At 37.6% G+C, this 17,376-nt stretch overlaps 1 protein-coding gene across 1 annotated transcript; it reads left to right on the top strand.

Annotated features, from left to right (window-relative positions):
* The first annotated feature begins 2,987 nt into the window (after nt 1–2,987).
* LOC132132448 (FH2 domain-containing protein 1-like) lies at nt 2,988–15,953 on the top strand. Its single transcript, XM_059544820.1, has 12 exons — nt 2,988–3,445; nt 5,349–5,810; nt 9,301–9,362; nt 9,838–9,937; nt 10,038–10,123; nt 10,294–10,394; nt 11,494–11,564; nt 11,663–11,770; nt 11,885–11,955; nt 12,028–12,145; nt 12,282–12,446; nt 14,543–15,953. The coding sequence occupies exons 2-12, from the start codon at nt 5,382–5,384 to the stop codon at nt 15,665–15,667; spliced, it is 2,436 nt and encodes an 811-aa protein (XP_059400803.1). The 5' UTR covers nt 2,988–3,445; nt 5,349–5,381; the 3' UTR covers nt 15,668–15,953.
* Nucleotides 15,954–17,376: the final 1,423 nt, after the last annotated feature.

Here is a 17,376-nt window from a genome sequence, read left to right as displayed (position 1 = left end):
TGAGTGACCACATCTTGAGGAAATTTTCCTTTTGTTTTTCTGTGAAAAGCGTTTTATTTTGCTACTACTATCTTTTTTCTGTATTGTAGATTTGGTCTTGTAGCTAATTGGGGGGTCCAGATTATTCCTGTCACAGAGCTTTCAGTGTTGGTGGTTCTAACAAAAAGTCAGTTTATTTTGATAAAATCCAGATATAGTTTTATCTGATATTGGTATTGAATAAGGATGTACGTTTGTGTTTACTATTCCATGAAAGTATGGTTTAGTCAATCCTTCCAGTTGTCTTTCTTTAAAATATTTTGAATTCATGAAATACTGCATTTAATCTCTTAAAATGAGGTACTCATTTTAAGTTATTTAATCTCAAATTAATAATACTGAAACGTGATATGGACTGAATTACATCTGATGTGGGTGTATAGTTTCCTGCATGCTTAACAAAGCCCAACAAGATAAATCTAAAAATCAGTTTCTTTACAGTTTTGAATTTCTGAAGCATGATTTTTTTTATTGTTTTATTTTGACAATTATAGTTTGCTGTATTATGTACTAGTGCATACTGCTCCAGAAAGTTTATAGGTTTAAGATGTTCATTTTTAAGTTAAAAATAAGTTAATCAAGGAAGTGTATGTATGAGTTGTTTTTGATTGTTTTAAAACAGGCCAGTTATTAAGTCCCACCATTATCTGCCTCTTTATCTACCAACATTTGCACTAATATTTGTTCTGACTTGTGTTCTGTTAACGTAAGCAAAGCCCTAATATTCTTTCATTGTGCATTCAAATTGCAATTGGTTAATTACTTTATTTGCCTTGACATAAAAAAAAGAAGTAATTTTTCCCCAATGAAAGATTTATATTAATATCACAGTAATTTTTTTTTCTTTCTGTGCCATAGTAGTGCTAACGAATTATTTCATTAGTCTAACTCTCACAATGTTTCACATAAATATAGTACAAACATAAACATTTCAAGATATGTTTTGCATTTATTTTTATTTGTGATAAGATGGTATAATCAGATGAGTTTTACTGCGTTTTCACTACATAACTTTTCACTGAAAATATCTACATAATGTTCACTGATAACCTTTATTTTTATTTTTATAAATTACTTTTTTTTCTTTCTTCAGTCAGTTCAAAACACGCTTTGAAATATGCTTTTGCTGTCTTAACACATTTGATACAGTGATAATGGGGTTAAAGCGCAGACTGTCAGATTATAGTTTATGTCAGTCTGGTTTATTTTGGTAACAGTTTACAATGAGGTTCATTAGGTAACATTAACAAATTACATTACAATAAAATTACATTAACAAGGATTAATTGTGTAGTAAGTGTATTGTTTATTGTTTGTTCATGTTAGTTTATACATTAACTACATGTTAACAAATGCACCTTAGTGTAAAGTGTTACCTTTATTTTTTAATTTCATTATGTAAGCCTGAAATAACAGCTATGATCTAATGTTCAGTACTTTTGAACATTGCACTAAATCTTTCTAAGCTTGAGACGAAGCAATACTGAAGATGTTTCTAGAAAGTATATTTTCATGCCTGTGTTGTCTGTCCCTTGTGTGTTTCTGCATGGCAGGTCTGATGACATTAGTTGTACATTTCCACACATTGTGATTCAATCCTTTTCAATGTATCAGTAAAACACTACCGGGGTACTACTGCAGGAAAATGTTTCTAGAAAAAACAAAAGAGAAAGGGTTCTTCTGAATGTTAAAGGATGCTTGAAATTGAGATTGAATGTCAACTAATGAAGACTGTACAATGTCTATTTTCTTTACTTTTTTTTTTTTTTATACAAAGTATTGTGTTTTATGTCCTGGCAAATTTGTCAGAATGTTGATATGGTAGTGTGTTTTCTTTCATCTTGAGAGATGGAGAAAAGGGTTCCATCTTGAGCCCCAGAGACTGAACTGATTCATGAAGTGATTGACATTTGTACCAGACCAATGGGATTTTAACCTTAGACCCTTCTGAACACACACGTGTGTGTGTGTGTGTGTGTGTGTGTGTGTGTGTGTGTGTGTATTTATTTATCCCCCCAGTAGATTTTTTTTTTCTTTTATATCAAATGCATCTTAAGTTTTTTTTGTCGTTTTCTCTGATTTTTTTTTTTCTTGCTATTATTATTTTGATTGCTGTCAACAGAAATGTTTGGCATTGAAATGCTTACTCCATAGGCCTAGAGCATAGCAGAATGAAAGGGTTATGATTATTAACTTATTTATGTACAATCAATATTTTAGGCTGCTTTGTGGTATTGTAGTGTATAAATGATTGTATATATGTAAAGATAAGACAGATTTTGAAACTGGAAACCCATGATGTTAGACTTTGCTCCTGGCTTTGACCAACAAACGTACAAGAACCCACCAGATAAAATTTGAAAGGTTTGCAAAAATGGTCTTTGTGTCATTTGTACTTATGTTGTTTTGCTTGACTCTGCTTGTCTTTTAAATTGAACAAAAACTTCCAGCAGAGGAACTGAGGAAGTCAGGCCATGCAGAATGAATGCTGACCACTAGAGGGAAATGTTGAATATGGTAGCTACTACAGATGTCTCTAAAATTTGAGGGGCCAGTGCTGCAGTGGTCTAATTAAATCTAATAATGATAAATAAAACTATTAATAGACACCTGTTAACCCTTCACACGATTTCTGTTGAATATAATTGTAACGGAAAAGATAACCAAGATTGTCCCTCGAGTCAACTGCAAAACTATTTCTACCAAAAACATTTAAATCTGTTTCTGAGCAGGCAGAACTTTCTCTCAGACTATATAACAGTTAGATACGCTGATTATACAGACAACCTGAGAATTTGACTGGATTTAAATAACAAATTCGGACTTTGTATATATAGGCTACCTGTTTATATCTCTTACAAGCCGATAGAGGGTAATATAACTACATTTTTAAAGATATCTACATACTGTTTTTTATACATTTGCAAAAAGATATGACTTACCTTCGACTGACAGTATGAAGCTTCGGCTTCTGTCAGTTCCCAGACAGTGTCTATCGGCACACATCTGGCCCACATCTGGCCGGCATGGATTTCACACGGGCCAGACCTATGTTGCTGGATGGGTTACGACCGTTGGGGTTCAAACTGTAGTCGCGTGACCTGTTTTATCCCAGCGGCGTGCCGTTTTACTAAAACTAATTTAACATAAAGATCCAATGTGTGTAGCCCAGTAGTTTCATTTATGTAATTATATTCTTTCTGAAGAACAAGATGCATTCTTTTAGCCCAGGTGAGAGAGGATGCGGCTCTGGAGAGCGCATGAGGGGGTGTGGCCACTCTCATCCATTATCCAAGTGCTTGAGTTGATGGCGTTTGACATGCGGATTGTCTGTTGACTATCTCAAGCAATGGACATCAGTTGATCAAGCGTTCATCAGCACTGACCTGATATTATTTACTTACAGGTACGTACATGCAGAAATAAATACATTTTCTGTCACTTTCTGTTGCTTTCCTCATAGTTTTCCGATTATCAGTGATGTTTGACTGGCTTTTAATTATTCCCTCGTTTGAGAGTTGCACATTTCAAAGTTTTATAACTGCCTTGTCTATATATTTTCACCATAATTTTCGGAGTTAACTATTTCGTTTAAAAAGGCAGTACTCGAATAATGTAGTGATCTGTTTGTATTTGCTTGCTCGGCCTCTTTTGTAAACATAGCCTACATGTGACTGCTGTAAGTAGTAAAGAAGTAATGTACTAAGTCATTTCGTAGTGTAACTGTATGCAGAATAATGATTTAGTGAATCATTTCATATATAAAAGATAGCAATTATATTAATGTTTATATTAATGGCATTTGTATTTATATATAAATGAACAGAATTATCAAATTTGTAAGCTATACATAATGATAACCAAGTCAAAGGCATTACTTTTAAATGTTGAAATAAATTAAGCAGCGTTCAAAAGTAGAGAGACCAAAGTATGTGTGATATGCAAAGTTGCCTGTATGCTTGATAATCTTAATTAAATAGTTTGTTTAACTGCCTGTTGAAGTCCCTGTGCATATTGGACTTGTAAAGTATAATCTGACTTTGTGGTTTGCTCACACAGCTACCTTTTTTAAATATGCAACCTGCTCTTCCAGTGTAAGTGTTATCATTGGAAATTCATATGTTGGCTATTTTAAATTCTTGACATTTGGTTGTATCCAACAGTAATCCATATCACTTAACGAATGTTATTGATGGTACAAATCTTGGATGCACTGAAGCTCAAGGTTCATTTAAACATTCTTGTTTGTGTGAGAATTATCGGCATGGGCGTGGTAGTGGGGGGAAAAGTGGACCTGACTACCCAGGGCCCCGTCTAGGGAGAGGGCCCTTTGAAATCCCATCAATTATTATTATTATTTTTTTTTTTTGTAAATTTTTTTGTAGCCTAATTCGAATTAATTGGGCCCTCCAATTGATGTCATTATTAATTTCAAAATATATTGATAACACCGACTGAGAGAATGAACTCAGTGCCAGACACTCTGGTGACACTTAGCTGCTGCTAATGTATGCATGCTAATGTTAAATCTTTTGCTTAGTTTGTCAACCAGGCTGCTTGTTGCTGTAAGTAAATTATGGGCCAGGCCTAACGTCAGGTTGCCAACATTAACCAGTTTCAGAAACAAACAGTGCTGTGTTTAAAAGCTATAGTCAATGCTCAATAAATTCATGATGTTATCAAAGCCAATGAATAGGGTTGCACAATTCTGGGAATTTTCAAAGTTGGAAAATTTCCATGGGAGTTAACAGGAATATAAGGGAATTAATGGGAATTTACAAAACTGAAAGGTTATTCCTTTATAGTTGACATTTTTTTTTTCATTATGGCAGGCTTAGCTTATTTGATTGGTTTCTGAGGGTACAGTTGTCTCGTGTTCTCCTGTTCAAAAATAAATGTTTTTAATTTAAAACTTGCATCAGTATCATGGATCAAAATGTTAGTACACAAACGAACCCGATGTAGCCTAAGGTTTAAAGGTATTTGAGCACAAGTAGGCCAAATGCATCAATTCAGGTGATGAATGAAAGAACCAGTCTTTAGTATAATCTGATTTGATTATAGATTTAAACACTATTTATACTTGTTTATATTCAAATAATTTAAAAAAAAATTTCATTCAAAATTGAATTTTCATTTTGCTAACCCGCATCGTACAATGGCATGTGTAGGGGGCCCACTGACATTGAGAGTATACAGGGCCCAGAATTCGGTGCTACGCCCCTGATTATCGGTCTGCATAACACATCATTTTACCTCTCATTGTTTTGTATTTTTATTTGTATATTTTATTCTGATATTTCTGTCAGATCCCTCCAGATTTGTCCCCTCCGTGTCCTTCAATGGATGGAGCTCCAGTTTTAACCACAGCACCTCTACCACCTTTTCGTCGTGACCCATCTGAGTGCTTTCAAAATGAGACCTCACCCATCATACATATTGCACAGCCCCCTCCCATGGGTCCCCCCCCTCCACCCCCTCCACTACCACTACCAGCCCCACTTCCTTTATCTATGGGGGACCCCTTCACCCGGACTGTCCAACGACGCTCCAAAATGCGCAGCTTCAACTGGGACGCCATCCCCAGGCACAGCGTGTTGGGAAAACGCAATGTGTGGACAGCCCAACGCAACCTCGAGAACTTTGAGTTGGACACTAAGCGAATGGAGGAGCTTTTCAGCCACAATGAGCACCACAGTTTGGCTTGTCAGGGTGGGATGGTCAGAAAAAGTGTGTGGGGACTTTCGCAAATCACTACAGAATCCAAAAATGTAAGTGGTGCTGCTTAAAATTGATTCAAGCTGAACTTTGTTGTAAAGCTGTTACATGTCATGTAAAGTATACCTACAGCTGTACTTTCCAGTGAGGCTCTTTTCTTGAGACAGTACTGCAGGATTGAAAGGCAGCACAGATGACATCTCTTGTTTATTAAGATTCAAAGTGCAGGACAGGAGCAAGTGGGTGAATGAAACATTTAATCTAGTGCTTGCTACCCACATAGCAAATGGGCTTGGCCCAAATGTGGCCTCAAGCTGGCACTGCTGGCCTCCTGTTGGCAGTGGCATGTTCCCTTTCAGTCAGCGATGGGCCATGTGTGGCAATGACGGCATGGCGTGGATCCGGCAAACAATATGAGGGCCGATTGTTGGTGGGAGGAGTGTGGCCCAGGTCAGTCAGGTGATATGTGGCCCAAATCAGGCTGAGATCTGGCAGCATATTATGTGACCCATGATAAACAAGATAAATACAATATTGCATGATAATGTTTAAATGATCACATACATTTTAATGAAGTGTAGTATTGTTAAAATGAAGTCTTTGAAATGGCAAGTAAATACAGAATTAAAACATTATTTCAAAATTAAGCAAATCAGTCAAGTGCATTAAACTGCACTTAATTATAATTATAATAATGCGATGATATGATCATGCAGTCAATACAGATATTTAATAAAAAAAACATTAAAAACAGACAGGGCTGTAACATAACCCATTAAAAAAACGCACGCCAGGTCTACACCGGACACGAGTGGCGCTATCCTACAAAAGACAACAGAACCCACTGATGGATACACTGGACACGATCCCCATCAGTGAACTAATGCTCGTTCTGTTTATGACGAAATGTCCTGACACTGTGTTCAGATGATTTGACACTATAGTGTGATGTCATCAAGTTTAGACAGACTTTTCACATGACAACTCTCATGTCCGGTATAGACACAGACAATAGCCACGTTTCCAAATCGGGCATGCCAGTGCGTGCCAGGGCCAGTCGCGTTTTCACTGTCACTTCCGGGACTTGATAGTGCCTCGTTGGGGCTTCCTCGGGGCCAACAGCCAGGGTTTTTTGGCTCAACGAAAACCTTGGGCCAAAGTGGGCCAGCTGGGGCTAGAGGAGTGGTTATGAACAAAGGCAGAGTTTATAAAATTGTATATTAATATTCTTTGTACAAATAATCTTAGAATCCTTACATGAAAAGAGAGAGAGAGATCATTTAACCATTATCATGTAATATTTATTTGGTTTACCATGGGGCACACATTGATCTATAATAGAGAGTGGGGGCTATGCTGTCATGATCATTTTATTTAATGCTTGTGCATGAAAGTATCTTATTTTTTACTTAAATCCTCTATATCCATGTGATGCTTGGTGTGAGGAACACATCCAAATTCAAACCATTCATCAGCGATATGTATCTCCTTCCTCTGTAGCTATAGTAACAATTAAAAAATGTGCCGTTAAGAAGTTTTACAAGTTTTACGGCAGCGATATCAAACGCTCATTGTCTCGTCGGTTTCATTATAGATTGCGACATGCCGTGTTTTCGGTAATGCGTGTTTTGAATGAGAAAGTGCACCTTGACGGAGTGGATCGGGATAGTATTTTCAGCGTTTAACAATTTAAATTATGCGTGTAAATAATTTTTTTTATTGCACAGTTACATGATTTGTGTTTTTTAAGTCTGATTTTATATTCAGTTTAATGTACTTTATTGGCATATTTTGTGTGCATTCCCAGACAGCAAGCAGTTTTGGCCCAGAACCGGCCCACATCTGGCCCGCTTGGATTTCACGTAGGCCAGATGTGGGCCTGATCTAGGCCAACAGTATGTTGCTGTCTGGGACTAAAGCATGTCACAAAATGAATAATGGCATGTAACAATGTAACAACTTCACAGTCACGGGAAGAAGGAGGCGGGAACCAGCGAACATTCAAATCAATGTTTAATTACAAAATAAACACAAAACAGCACGACAGCCCCTCACGGATGACTGTCACGTACAAACAAAACCAAAACATAAAATAAAACCCAGGTCTGGTCCTCTCTAATCCTTTACTGTCGTCGCTCCTCTTTTGTATCCTTCCGATCTCCTGCTTGAGAAGAGAGACCGGTGAGTGGAGCAGGTGTCGCTCATTTCCAAATCACTCCACCGGCCTCGCTCCATTCCCAGGGCTCTCGGCCCCACCCCACTTGTCACATGGCGATTGTAGTAATACACAATGCAATAATATGAAATATTAAGATTCTGTATTAGTATTATTAGTGTTGGCCCAGATCCGGCCCACATCTAGCCTGCGTGAAATCCATGCCGGCCAGATGTGGGCCGGTTCTGGGCCAAAACTGTTTGCTGTCTGGGTTGGGTCTGGACTGTAAAGCTCAGGTGTAGCTCAGATTTGGGGATTCTGGTTTACTAAAGGCTGAGAATTGCCACCAATAATAAAACCAGTTTTGGCCCAGTTCAGGGCCAGCTAAGGGTGATTAACTGGATGAGATTCGGGCCGGTTATGGCCCATGTGTGGCCCTTGTCTTTAATGCAGTTCTGGGCCACTTCAGGGCCATCATTCTTTGCGGCAATTGGGCCAAGGGAAAAGTGATTGTTTGGCCCGGATCTGGGCCAGAAGACATTTGCTATGTGGGTAGTGGTCTATCAACCCAATCTATTGCTCACTTTTTAAACATTCAGGCTAATGATCTGGAGAGGTGACTCCGGTACCGATGCTCTGATAAAGCTTGAGTATTGGACATACTCTCTTCTGAGACACATAGAGGTGGAAGTACAACTTCTCAAGTCTTGAAAGATCTCTAGCTTTGCTCGTTTTGTTTTCCTTCTTGTTTAACCTTCTTGTCCCAAAGGCAATAAAATGACACATTTCAAATGTCCTCAATTAAGACATTTATATTATGTGGGGAAATCCCAGGTATTAAACATTAATGAACACACTCACATTTTCCCTTAAAATTGTTTAAGCACATTCAATATTTTTTCAGAATTACTATTTTACATGTGCAGCATACTGTTCTCTAGGACTCCAGACATTAAAAGGAAAAATAACAGAATTTTTAAGTAAATGTCATATTTAATTTAATTTTCTATCTCACTGTTAATCCTAATAAATATTTACCAGTGCTCTCTGCAAAATTCATTTTCAGGAAGACACCTTGTCTTTTATATTTTACTGTTATTGCACAAACCTAAGAGTAGACAGATGATTTATGTTCTGGTATTGTCACTATTGTTATCTAAGAACATACTGTTTGAAGTTGAGCTCAGAAATGTTGAACTATTCATAACCATGTAGGCATGTCTTTTTGATTCTACTTTCATCTTCTCTTATACAGTGAACGATGTGCTTATCTTCATGCTTCCTAGATTTAGTTTTTTAGTTGCTGTTACTGAATATATAATAAATTATATTTAAGAAGACTTTCCCAGTTTATGAGTAATTGACACTGTATGTATATGTCTTTTTAGGTGTCAATTCTCAACTCCAAGAAAAGTATGAATATTGGGATTTTGCTAAAACAATTTAAAAGGTAATGTACACAGTATAAAATTAGATAAGTGACTGTTTAAATTTTATAAATCTTTTTTATTTCTTAAACGGATCCTGAGCTTGTTCTTTGATTGCCTCAAATAGCAAGGCAAGGAATCTTTGAGTTCCTAAAGCATTTGCATCTGTCTTCTCAGTCGGCACTTTCATAAATAAATCAATATATCTATATATAGCCATGATTTCTTGTTTTTGTGCAGTGCTTCATTTAAAACCATTAAGTTGTTTTTTTTCTCTCTCAGTGCTTGAGGTTGTAATTTCCAGTAGAAAATTAAATGAAAGCATGCAGATAAAAATCTCTATCTATATTGATTTGAGTGTCTCAAAGAACATTGCACTCAATTTAGTCCATTATAAGTAATATGTGTGACAACCTGCTGAGAGCACACAAAGTAACTCTCAGGTAGGCCATTTAAAAACATCTCGTCTCTCTCATCTGTGTTTGATGCACTTTGCAGGCCACCAAAGGACATCGTGGAGGCTGTCAGGCACGGTAATCTGTGCCTTGCTTCCGGGAAACTGAGAGAGCTCAGCAAGCTGTTGCCTGATGACATTGAGGTTAACTGATTTTCTCTATATGACCTCATTGTGATGTTCTTTTGATCGGCACCATGATCAACTCTGTTTTTAATGTTCTTCTTGTTTCTACACGTTCCAGACAAAGAAGCTGATGTCATTCAATGGAGATCTATCTCCACTAAACGAGGTTGACCGTTTCATGGTGATGCTAGTTCAAGTTCCAGGGTGTGTTTTCTGGTCATGGTTCAAAGCGTTTGAAGAGCCATTTTCTGTGCTGTTTTGTATAAATGTGCTCCACAGAATTTTCCCACATGTACAAATGTGTTAATCAGCTGACTGAAATGGGATTTGGCTAAGAAGCAGCTACAAATTCTTTGACTTTTATTTGTTTTCAGGTATAAAGTGAGGATAAAGTCCCTGCTCCTTAGAGAGGAGTTTTTTCCCTTTATTGAGGAGATCAAACACTCCATTGTTGTCATGACAACTGCTGCTAATGGTACTTTTTTCTTTTTGCATAGGATGTTATACAGTATAGACTATCAAACTTATTAACTATATATATATATATATATAAAAGCTAATTTTGTGGAAATTTTCAAATTCAATAAAGGTATCAGACAATCAGGCCTCGAGTACCTTATTGTTTTTATAAAATGGTTATCACACAATAAAAAATATCTAAACCAAAAATGTATGTATTCAAATGTTACTTTATTATGCGTTATTACAATATAAAATAATGGTTTCTATTTTACTATCCTTTAAAATATTATTTATTACTGTGATGCAAAGCTGAATTTCCATCAGCCATTACTCCAGTATAAAGTGGAGCATGATCGTTTAGAAATCATTCTAATATGCTAGTTTATTATTGGAATTGGCAAATATATATAATTATATAATTTTTTCCTTTTTTTCAGGATTCTTTGATGAATAAAAACAGCATTTATTCAAAATATAAATAGTTTCTAACAATATAATTTTTTCTTCTTTTCAATTTAACACATCCTTGCTGAATGTTTTTTAATTTCTTTCAAACAATAAAAGAATAAAAAATTTTATGACCCCAAACTTATATTGTTAGAAAATATTTTTTAGTTTAAATACATGCTCTTCTTTTTAACTTTTCATTCATCAAAGAATCCTGAAAAAAGTATCACACAATAATAATAATAATAATAATAAGCAGCTCATCAATTATGCTGAAAATTCAGTTTCGCATCACAGGAAAATTACATTTGAATGTATTTTAAAATAGAAAAATGTTATTTAACATTGTAATAATATTTCACAATATAATTTTTTTTTCTCTCTGTATTTTTGATCAAATAAATGCAGCCTTGGTGTGCATAAGAAACTCCTTTAAAACATTAAAAATCATTCTGATTCTGACACACACACATACACACACACACACACACACACACACACACATATATATATATATATATATATATATATATATATATATATATATATATATATATATATATATGTATATATATAATTTATTTTTTTTGCAAAATATAAGTATTTGTTTGTTTGTGTATTTATTTTTAAATCTTACTAGCCCCAAACTTTTCTCTACCTACCAGAGTTGCTGGCATGTGATGACCTACATTCAATCATCAGACTGGTGCTGAAGGCTGGTAACTACATGAATGCTGTGAGTGTCACAACGTCTGTTTTGTTTGTTATTAATACACTTCCAACATGTGAACTAGAGCTGAAGCAGATAAATGACTCTGGTTGTATCTTGTTCAGGGTGGCTACGCAGGGAGTGCTATTGGCTTCAGGATGACATCATTGCTCAAACTGGTGGACACTAAAGCAAATAAACCTGGCATTAACCTTATGCACTATGTGTCCATGGTAGATGAAGTGATCACTCTTTTCAGGAGTTTTTATTATTAAATGTTGATTCATGAATGTATTACTATAATTTTTTGACACTTTTTGACATTTATTATTTTCTGTTTATTATAGCAAGCCCAACAAATTGATGAAGCTTTGCTGCGTTTCGTTGAACAGCTTCAACACATTGGGATTGCAGCAAGGTAGATATAATACAGGTTTTGTATTGTTTAGGAGATGCATTTAGGAGTAATATTCTACTTGATCTGAAATAGGATCCAAAAGCAGGAGGTGGAGGTGGACTTTCAAAGGGAGTTGGAGAAAATTAGGGAAGCAAAGATGGATGCCAGTAAACAGCCTGATTTACTACATCAGATGGGAGCATTTCTTCGTGTAAGAAGTATTTGTGTTTTTCATGTGACTTGCAGGAAAATGCATTGAAAATCCAGTGTATTGTCAGGTGGCTGGTTTGACAAAATATCTAGGATTAGCAGTATTCTGGGAGTAATATATGTCTGCTCCTGTACAGATGGCAGACATTAGGCTTGCAGACGTGGAGGCCTCCCTTCAGGAACTGGAAAACATTAGTACCTCTGTGGCAGAGTACTTCTGTGAAGACCCAGCCACATTTAAGCTAGAGGAGTGTTGCTCTATCTTTCATTCCTTTTGTGAGAGGTTTGAGAGAGCTACACAGGTAAATTTTATTTAAGGAAAATGCAGAAAACTTTATAAGCAGATATAGTGTTACAGTTCAAATACTTGCATCAAATTTCTGTTCCTTTTTTCCTACAAAATGTATTTTGGTTTTAGATATAAAAATTTAGATAGGATTTCTTAGCCTAGGATGAATTGAAATCAATTTCACCGCACATTTACCTATGTTTTATTCAAACATAATGTTGCATTTCATATCAGTCATGCCTTTCAGTGACACAGTTGACTTATTGGTAAAATGGTGCATTAACAAACTTTTTTTGAAAACATGATAGGACAAAAAGGTTCAATTGTGATGGAAGTGATCTTTTTCATTATCAACATCAATGTTGTTATATGCAAAATACATTTGCAGACAAAGGCTTAGAGAACAAATGTACAGTCGTGGCCAAAAAAATTTTGAGAATTACATAAATATAAGTTTTCAAAAAGTTTGCTGCTAAACTGCTTTTAGATCTTTGTTTCAGTTGTTTCTGGGATGTACTGAAATATAATTACAAGCACATCATACGTTTCAAAGGCTTTTATCGACAATTACATGACATTTATGCAAAGAGTCAGTATTTGCAGTGTTGGCCCTTCTTTTTCAGGACCTCTGCAATTCGACTGGGCATGCTCTCAATCAACTTCTGGGCCAAATCCTGACTGATAGCAACCCATTCTTTCATAATCACTTCTTGGAGTTTGTCAGAATTAGTTTTTGTTTGTCCACCCGCCTCTTGAGGATTGACCACAAGTTCTCAATGGGAATACGATCTGGGGAGTTTCCAGGCCATGGACCCAAAATTTCAACATTCTGGTCCCCGAGCCACTTAGTTATCACTTTTGCCTTATGGCACGGTGCTCCATCGTGCTGGAAAATGCATTGTTCTTCACCAAACTGTTGTTGGATTGTTGGAAGAAGTTGCTGTTGGAGGGTGTTTTGGTACCATTCTTTATTCATGGCTGTGTTTTTGGGCAGAATTGTGAGTGAGCCCACTCCCTTGGATGAGAAGCAACCCCACACATGAATGGTGTCAGGATGCTTTACTGTTGGCATGACACAGGACTGATGGTAGCGCTCACCTTTTCTTCTCCGGACAAGCCTTTTTCCAGATGCCCCAAACAATCGGGAAGGGGCTTCATCGGAGAATATGACTTTGCCCCAGTCCTCAACAGTCCATTCACTATACTTTCTGCAGAAGATCAATCTGTCCCTGATGTTTTTTTTGGAGAGAAGTGGCTTCTTTGCTGCACTTCTTGACACCAGGCCATCTTCCAAAAGTCTTCGCCTCACTGTGCGTGCAGATGCGCTCACACCTGCCTGCTGCCATTCCTGAGCAAGCTCTGCACTGGTGGCACTCCGATCCCGCAGCAGAATCCTCTTTAGTAGACGATCCTGGCGCTTGCTGGACTTTCTTGGACGCCCTGAAGCCTTCTTTACAAGAATTGAACCTCTTTCCTTGAAGTTCTTGATGATCCTATAAATTGTTGATGTAGGTGCAATCTTAGTTCTTTGCAGGTCACCATGGTTAACAATGGAAGAACAATGATTTCAAGCATCACCCTCCTTTTAACATGTCAAGTCTGCCATTCTAACCCAATCAGCCTGACATAATGATCTCCAGCCTTGTGCTCGTCAACATTCTCACCTGAGTTAACAAGACGATTACTGAAATGATCTCAGCAGGTCCTTTAATGACAGCAATGAAATGCAGTGGAAAGGTTTTTTTTGGGATTAAGTTAATTTTCATGGCAAAGAAAGACTATGCAATTCATCTGATCACTCTTCATATCATTCTGGAGTATATGCAAATTGCTATTATAAAAACTTAAGCAGCAACTTTTACAATTTCCAATATTTATGTAATTCTCAAAACTTTTGGCCATGACTGTAGACTATAATAAATTAAAATACATTTGTAACGTCTAAATATTTGTATTAAGATTCAACAACTGCAACATAAACTGACATTTTTACAGACATTTGACAAAAATAATTGGAATCAGTCCCTGAAAACAAAACAAAAATTTTAATCTGTCGCCCATCTGTGCAAAAGTTAAAGAAACACCCACACCAACTTTTATGTCCTACAGGAAAACCGTGAGCGTGAGGCAGCCGAGACTCGCAAGCGACAGCAAAGAGAAAGAGAAATGCTGAACAGAATAGCCAAGAGCCGATCCATCTCCACATTCACCAATCGGGATGTGACAGATGAAGTCTCCGCTCTGGAATCTGTCCTGACCAGCTTTCTCCACAAACGTCCTTCTCGCAGGAGGCCTGGTGGGCTCACACCTGTCACGGACAGCCCCATCAGGAACATCCGCCCTCAGGTTGAGGAGCGTGAGGGCAGAGAGGATCTGGACAGCCCTTTGGAAACCAACCATGAAAAATTCTCAAAGTTGGAAGAACCAGAGAACACCTGCCAGAAGGAGGAGGTTCCATCCAGCACCGTTAATGACATTCAGCGGGTATGTGCCGCATCAAAAAGAGCACAGTGCATTGATGATGAACTTATTCCTAAAAGCGATGACCTCAAAGAACGTGGGTGTAGCAACACCTCAACTAAACAAGAGTTCGAAGATGGAGAGATGAATAAAGAAGTTGAGGTGATTGGAGACATGGATAAAAGAGAATCAAGAGTGGAGGAGGACAATGAGAAAATAGAAGAAGCAGACAAAATACCCAAGCTCTCGAGCAAGAGCTACCGCTTTCAGGGTTGCGTTGCTGGTCTGAATGGAACGGCTACACCTGATCGTTCCCAAGGCCATGCCGTGTGCACCTCCACTCAGAGGGAATGGACTGGACTGGGAAGTCTAGGCTTGCCGTGGACCATCCTCAGCCCTAGTATCTCTCCCTGTAACACACCACACTACAGGCATTCCTACTCCTTCTCCAGGGTGGACATCCTTGATGATGGGGTTTGGGCATTACCAGACACTCCTGTACGGGACAAACCCTCATTCTCCCATAATGCCGGTGTGGGGACTTCATCCTCATTACCAGACTGTCCCTCAAAGCGAATTCCAGCACAGGGGACATTTATGAGGTCTGCATCACTTGGTGATGAAAAAGACTTGGCTCTTAACCTCAAACTGGGACAGATCTTTCAGAGACGCACCGGACAGGATCTTCCTCCAGATAAGAGACCGGAAAGCTCAGGACTTGTATCTTTCTTTCGAAGCTTTGGGGAAAGAAACCGTGCAGGAACTGTTGGTTAAGATGGCATGGAATGTTCTTCAAGGATTTTAATTTGACATGAAGGATATGATGAATGTAGACAAAAGGGAACTTGTCTTACAACACTCCTGATGTCTTTTGTGCTCTTATGCAAATCTACGGTGATGCATGCTGATGCTGACATCTTAATATTTTATTCGTTTTTAGTTCAGTTATTTCTAAAAAGATGCTTTCATTGGTTCACAACATTGAATTTCAGGGACGGGAATGTTTTATTGTTGTTCTTTGTCCTTTAAGGTCTGTCTCAGTTTTAGGTAATAAAGTGTGGACCCCACCTATTGAAGCATTTGTAATGCGTGTCTTTTTTTAATGTGCTTACATATACAACAGCCCCAGAAAAATTTGACATTGAAGCCACATTTAATGCACTGTGGTGTTCTTGAGACAATGGTGAGGCGTTTAATAACATGGGAGTGCTTATTAAAGCAAAAGTTCTGAGCTGAAGGCCTCTGTATTGTAGAGATGTAGTACAAATGCTCATTTCAAGCAAAACTTTTCACAGATGGCGGTTTGTAATGGGTTTAAATGCTGAAACAGTTTTTGTACTGTTCGAAATTAAGACAAAAGGTATCTGGAGTACAACTATTCAGTTAGCAATGACAGAAAGCAAGAAGAAGTTTTCACTGAAGCATGAGGGACTGTCAATCTGGCCAACCTGACGATTAGCCTATAGGGCAGCCATGGTGTTGATGTCACTATTCAGTAATGTGGTCTGTTATATATATATATATATATATATATATATATATATATATATATATATATATATATATATATGTATCTGTGTTTCCAGGGTTCGAATTACAAAGTGGCTTTCGGGGGAGCCCTATTTTCCGATCCTCCCTGACTGACTTTAACACTTTTGGTGCATGTTAGGGCATTTAAAACAATAGGTTTACAGTTAACCTATTGTTTACTTAGTAAACCGTTTACTTTAAAACGCAAGCGTCAGTCAGTGTTGTCAGTGTTAGGGCAAACAGCTCTGTCCACGGTTCTGAATCAACCGCACTTAGGCCTACATCATGCAAATCATGATAAAAAAAGAATAACTCACATAACAATCATAAAAAAAATACATCAATATTAAATAGGATTAGGGCCAATCCTCACAAACGCACAGATCAAGTAAGTAATTCCATGATTCTTACCTTAAATCAGAAGTGTCCTGTAAGAAGAAGTCCTGTAACCCAGGATGTTGAGGGTCGGTGACCAGCTTTAATCCAAGATGATACAAAAGGCAGAGGGTCAAATTGCTCCAAAGGGGGTCCATTCAGATCCACAAAGAGAAGCGAGGAGAGGCTTTGTTCACACAACTTGTTGCGATACTTGCTGTCAGTAGAATTCACGGCAGAAAATACCCTCTCACACTCAGCAGAGGGTCAGACTTGCTGTTTGAAGTTTGACAAGCGTTTTCCCTGGTGCTCTGTTTTGCAATTTAAAGTCCCGGAACTCCTCGACAGCCTCTCGGGCCAGTTCTCCCAGTGTTTTTGCCAATGCTCGAACCTCAGTTTCCCCATATAGGATACGGGCGCTATGTTGATGTGGCCAAAAGCGTTTATCCAGCGGTTTCAGCATCTGGACAAGGTCCGGTTCGGGCAGTCTCTTCTTTAGGCTGTTGATAATAGACTGATTGAACTGAAGACGGTTTATCTTCGGTCTGCTCTCTGAAAGCTCAACATCTTTGAACAGG

This window comes from Carassius carassius, chromosome 49, assembly GCF_963082965.1.
Source record: "Carassius carassius chromosome 49, fCarCar2.1, whole genome shotgun sequence".
Taxonomy (NCBI): Eukaryota; Metazoa; Chordata; class Actinopteri; order Cypriniformes; family Cyprinidae; genus Carassius; species Carassius carassius.
The sequence above is the reverse complement of the archived record's forward strand: the minus strand, read 5'-3'. Positions and strand labels throughout refer to the sequence as shown.

What these genes read in the sequence shown, in the direction of transcription:
- LOC132132448 (XM_059544820.1), top strand. Translation starts at nt 5,382, where the DNA reads ATGGATGGAGCTCCAGTTTTAACCACAGCACCTCTACCACCTTTTCGT. An exon ending in TTATGCACTATGTGTCCATG is followed by an intron (nt 11,771 to 11,884) that starts GTAGATGAAGTG and finishes TGTTTATTATAG; the next exon opens with CAAGCCCAACAAATTGATGA. An exon ending in GGTTTGAGAGAGCTACACAG is followed by an intron (nt 12,447 to 14,542) that starts GTAAATTTTATT and finishes TATGTCCTACAG; the next exon opens with GAAAACCGTGAGCGTGAGGC.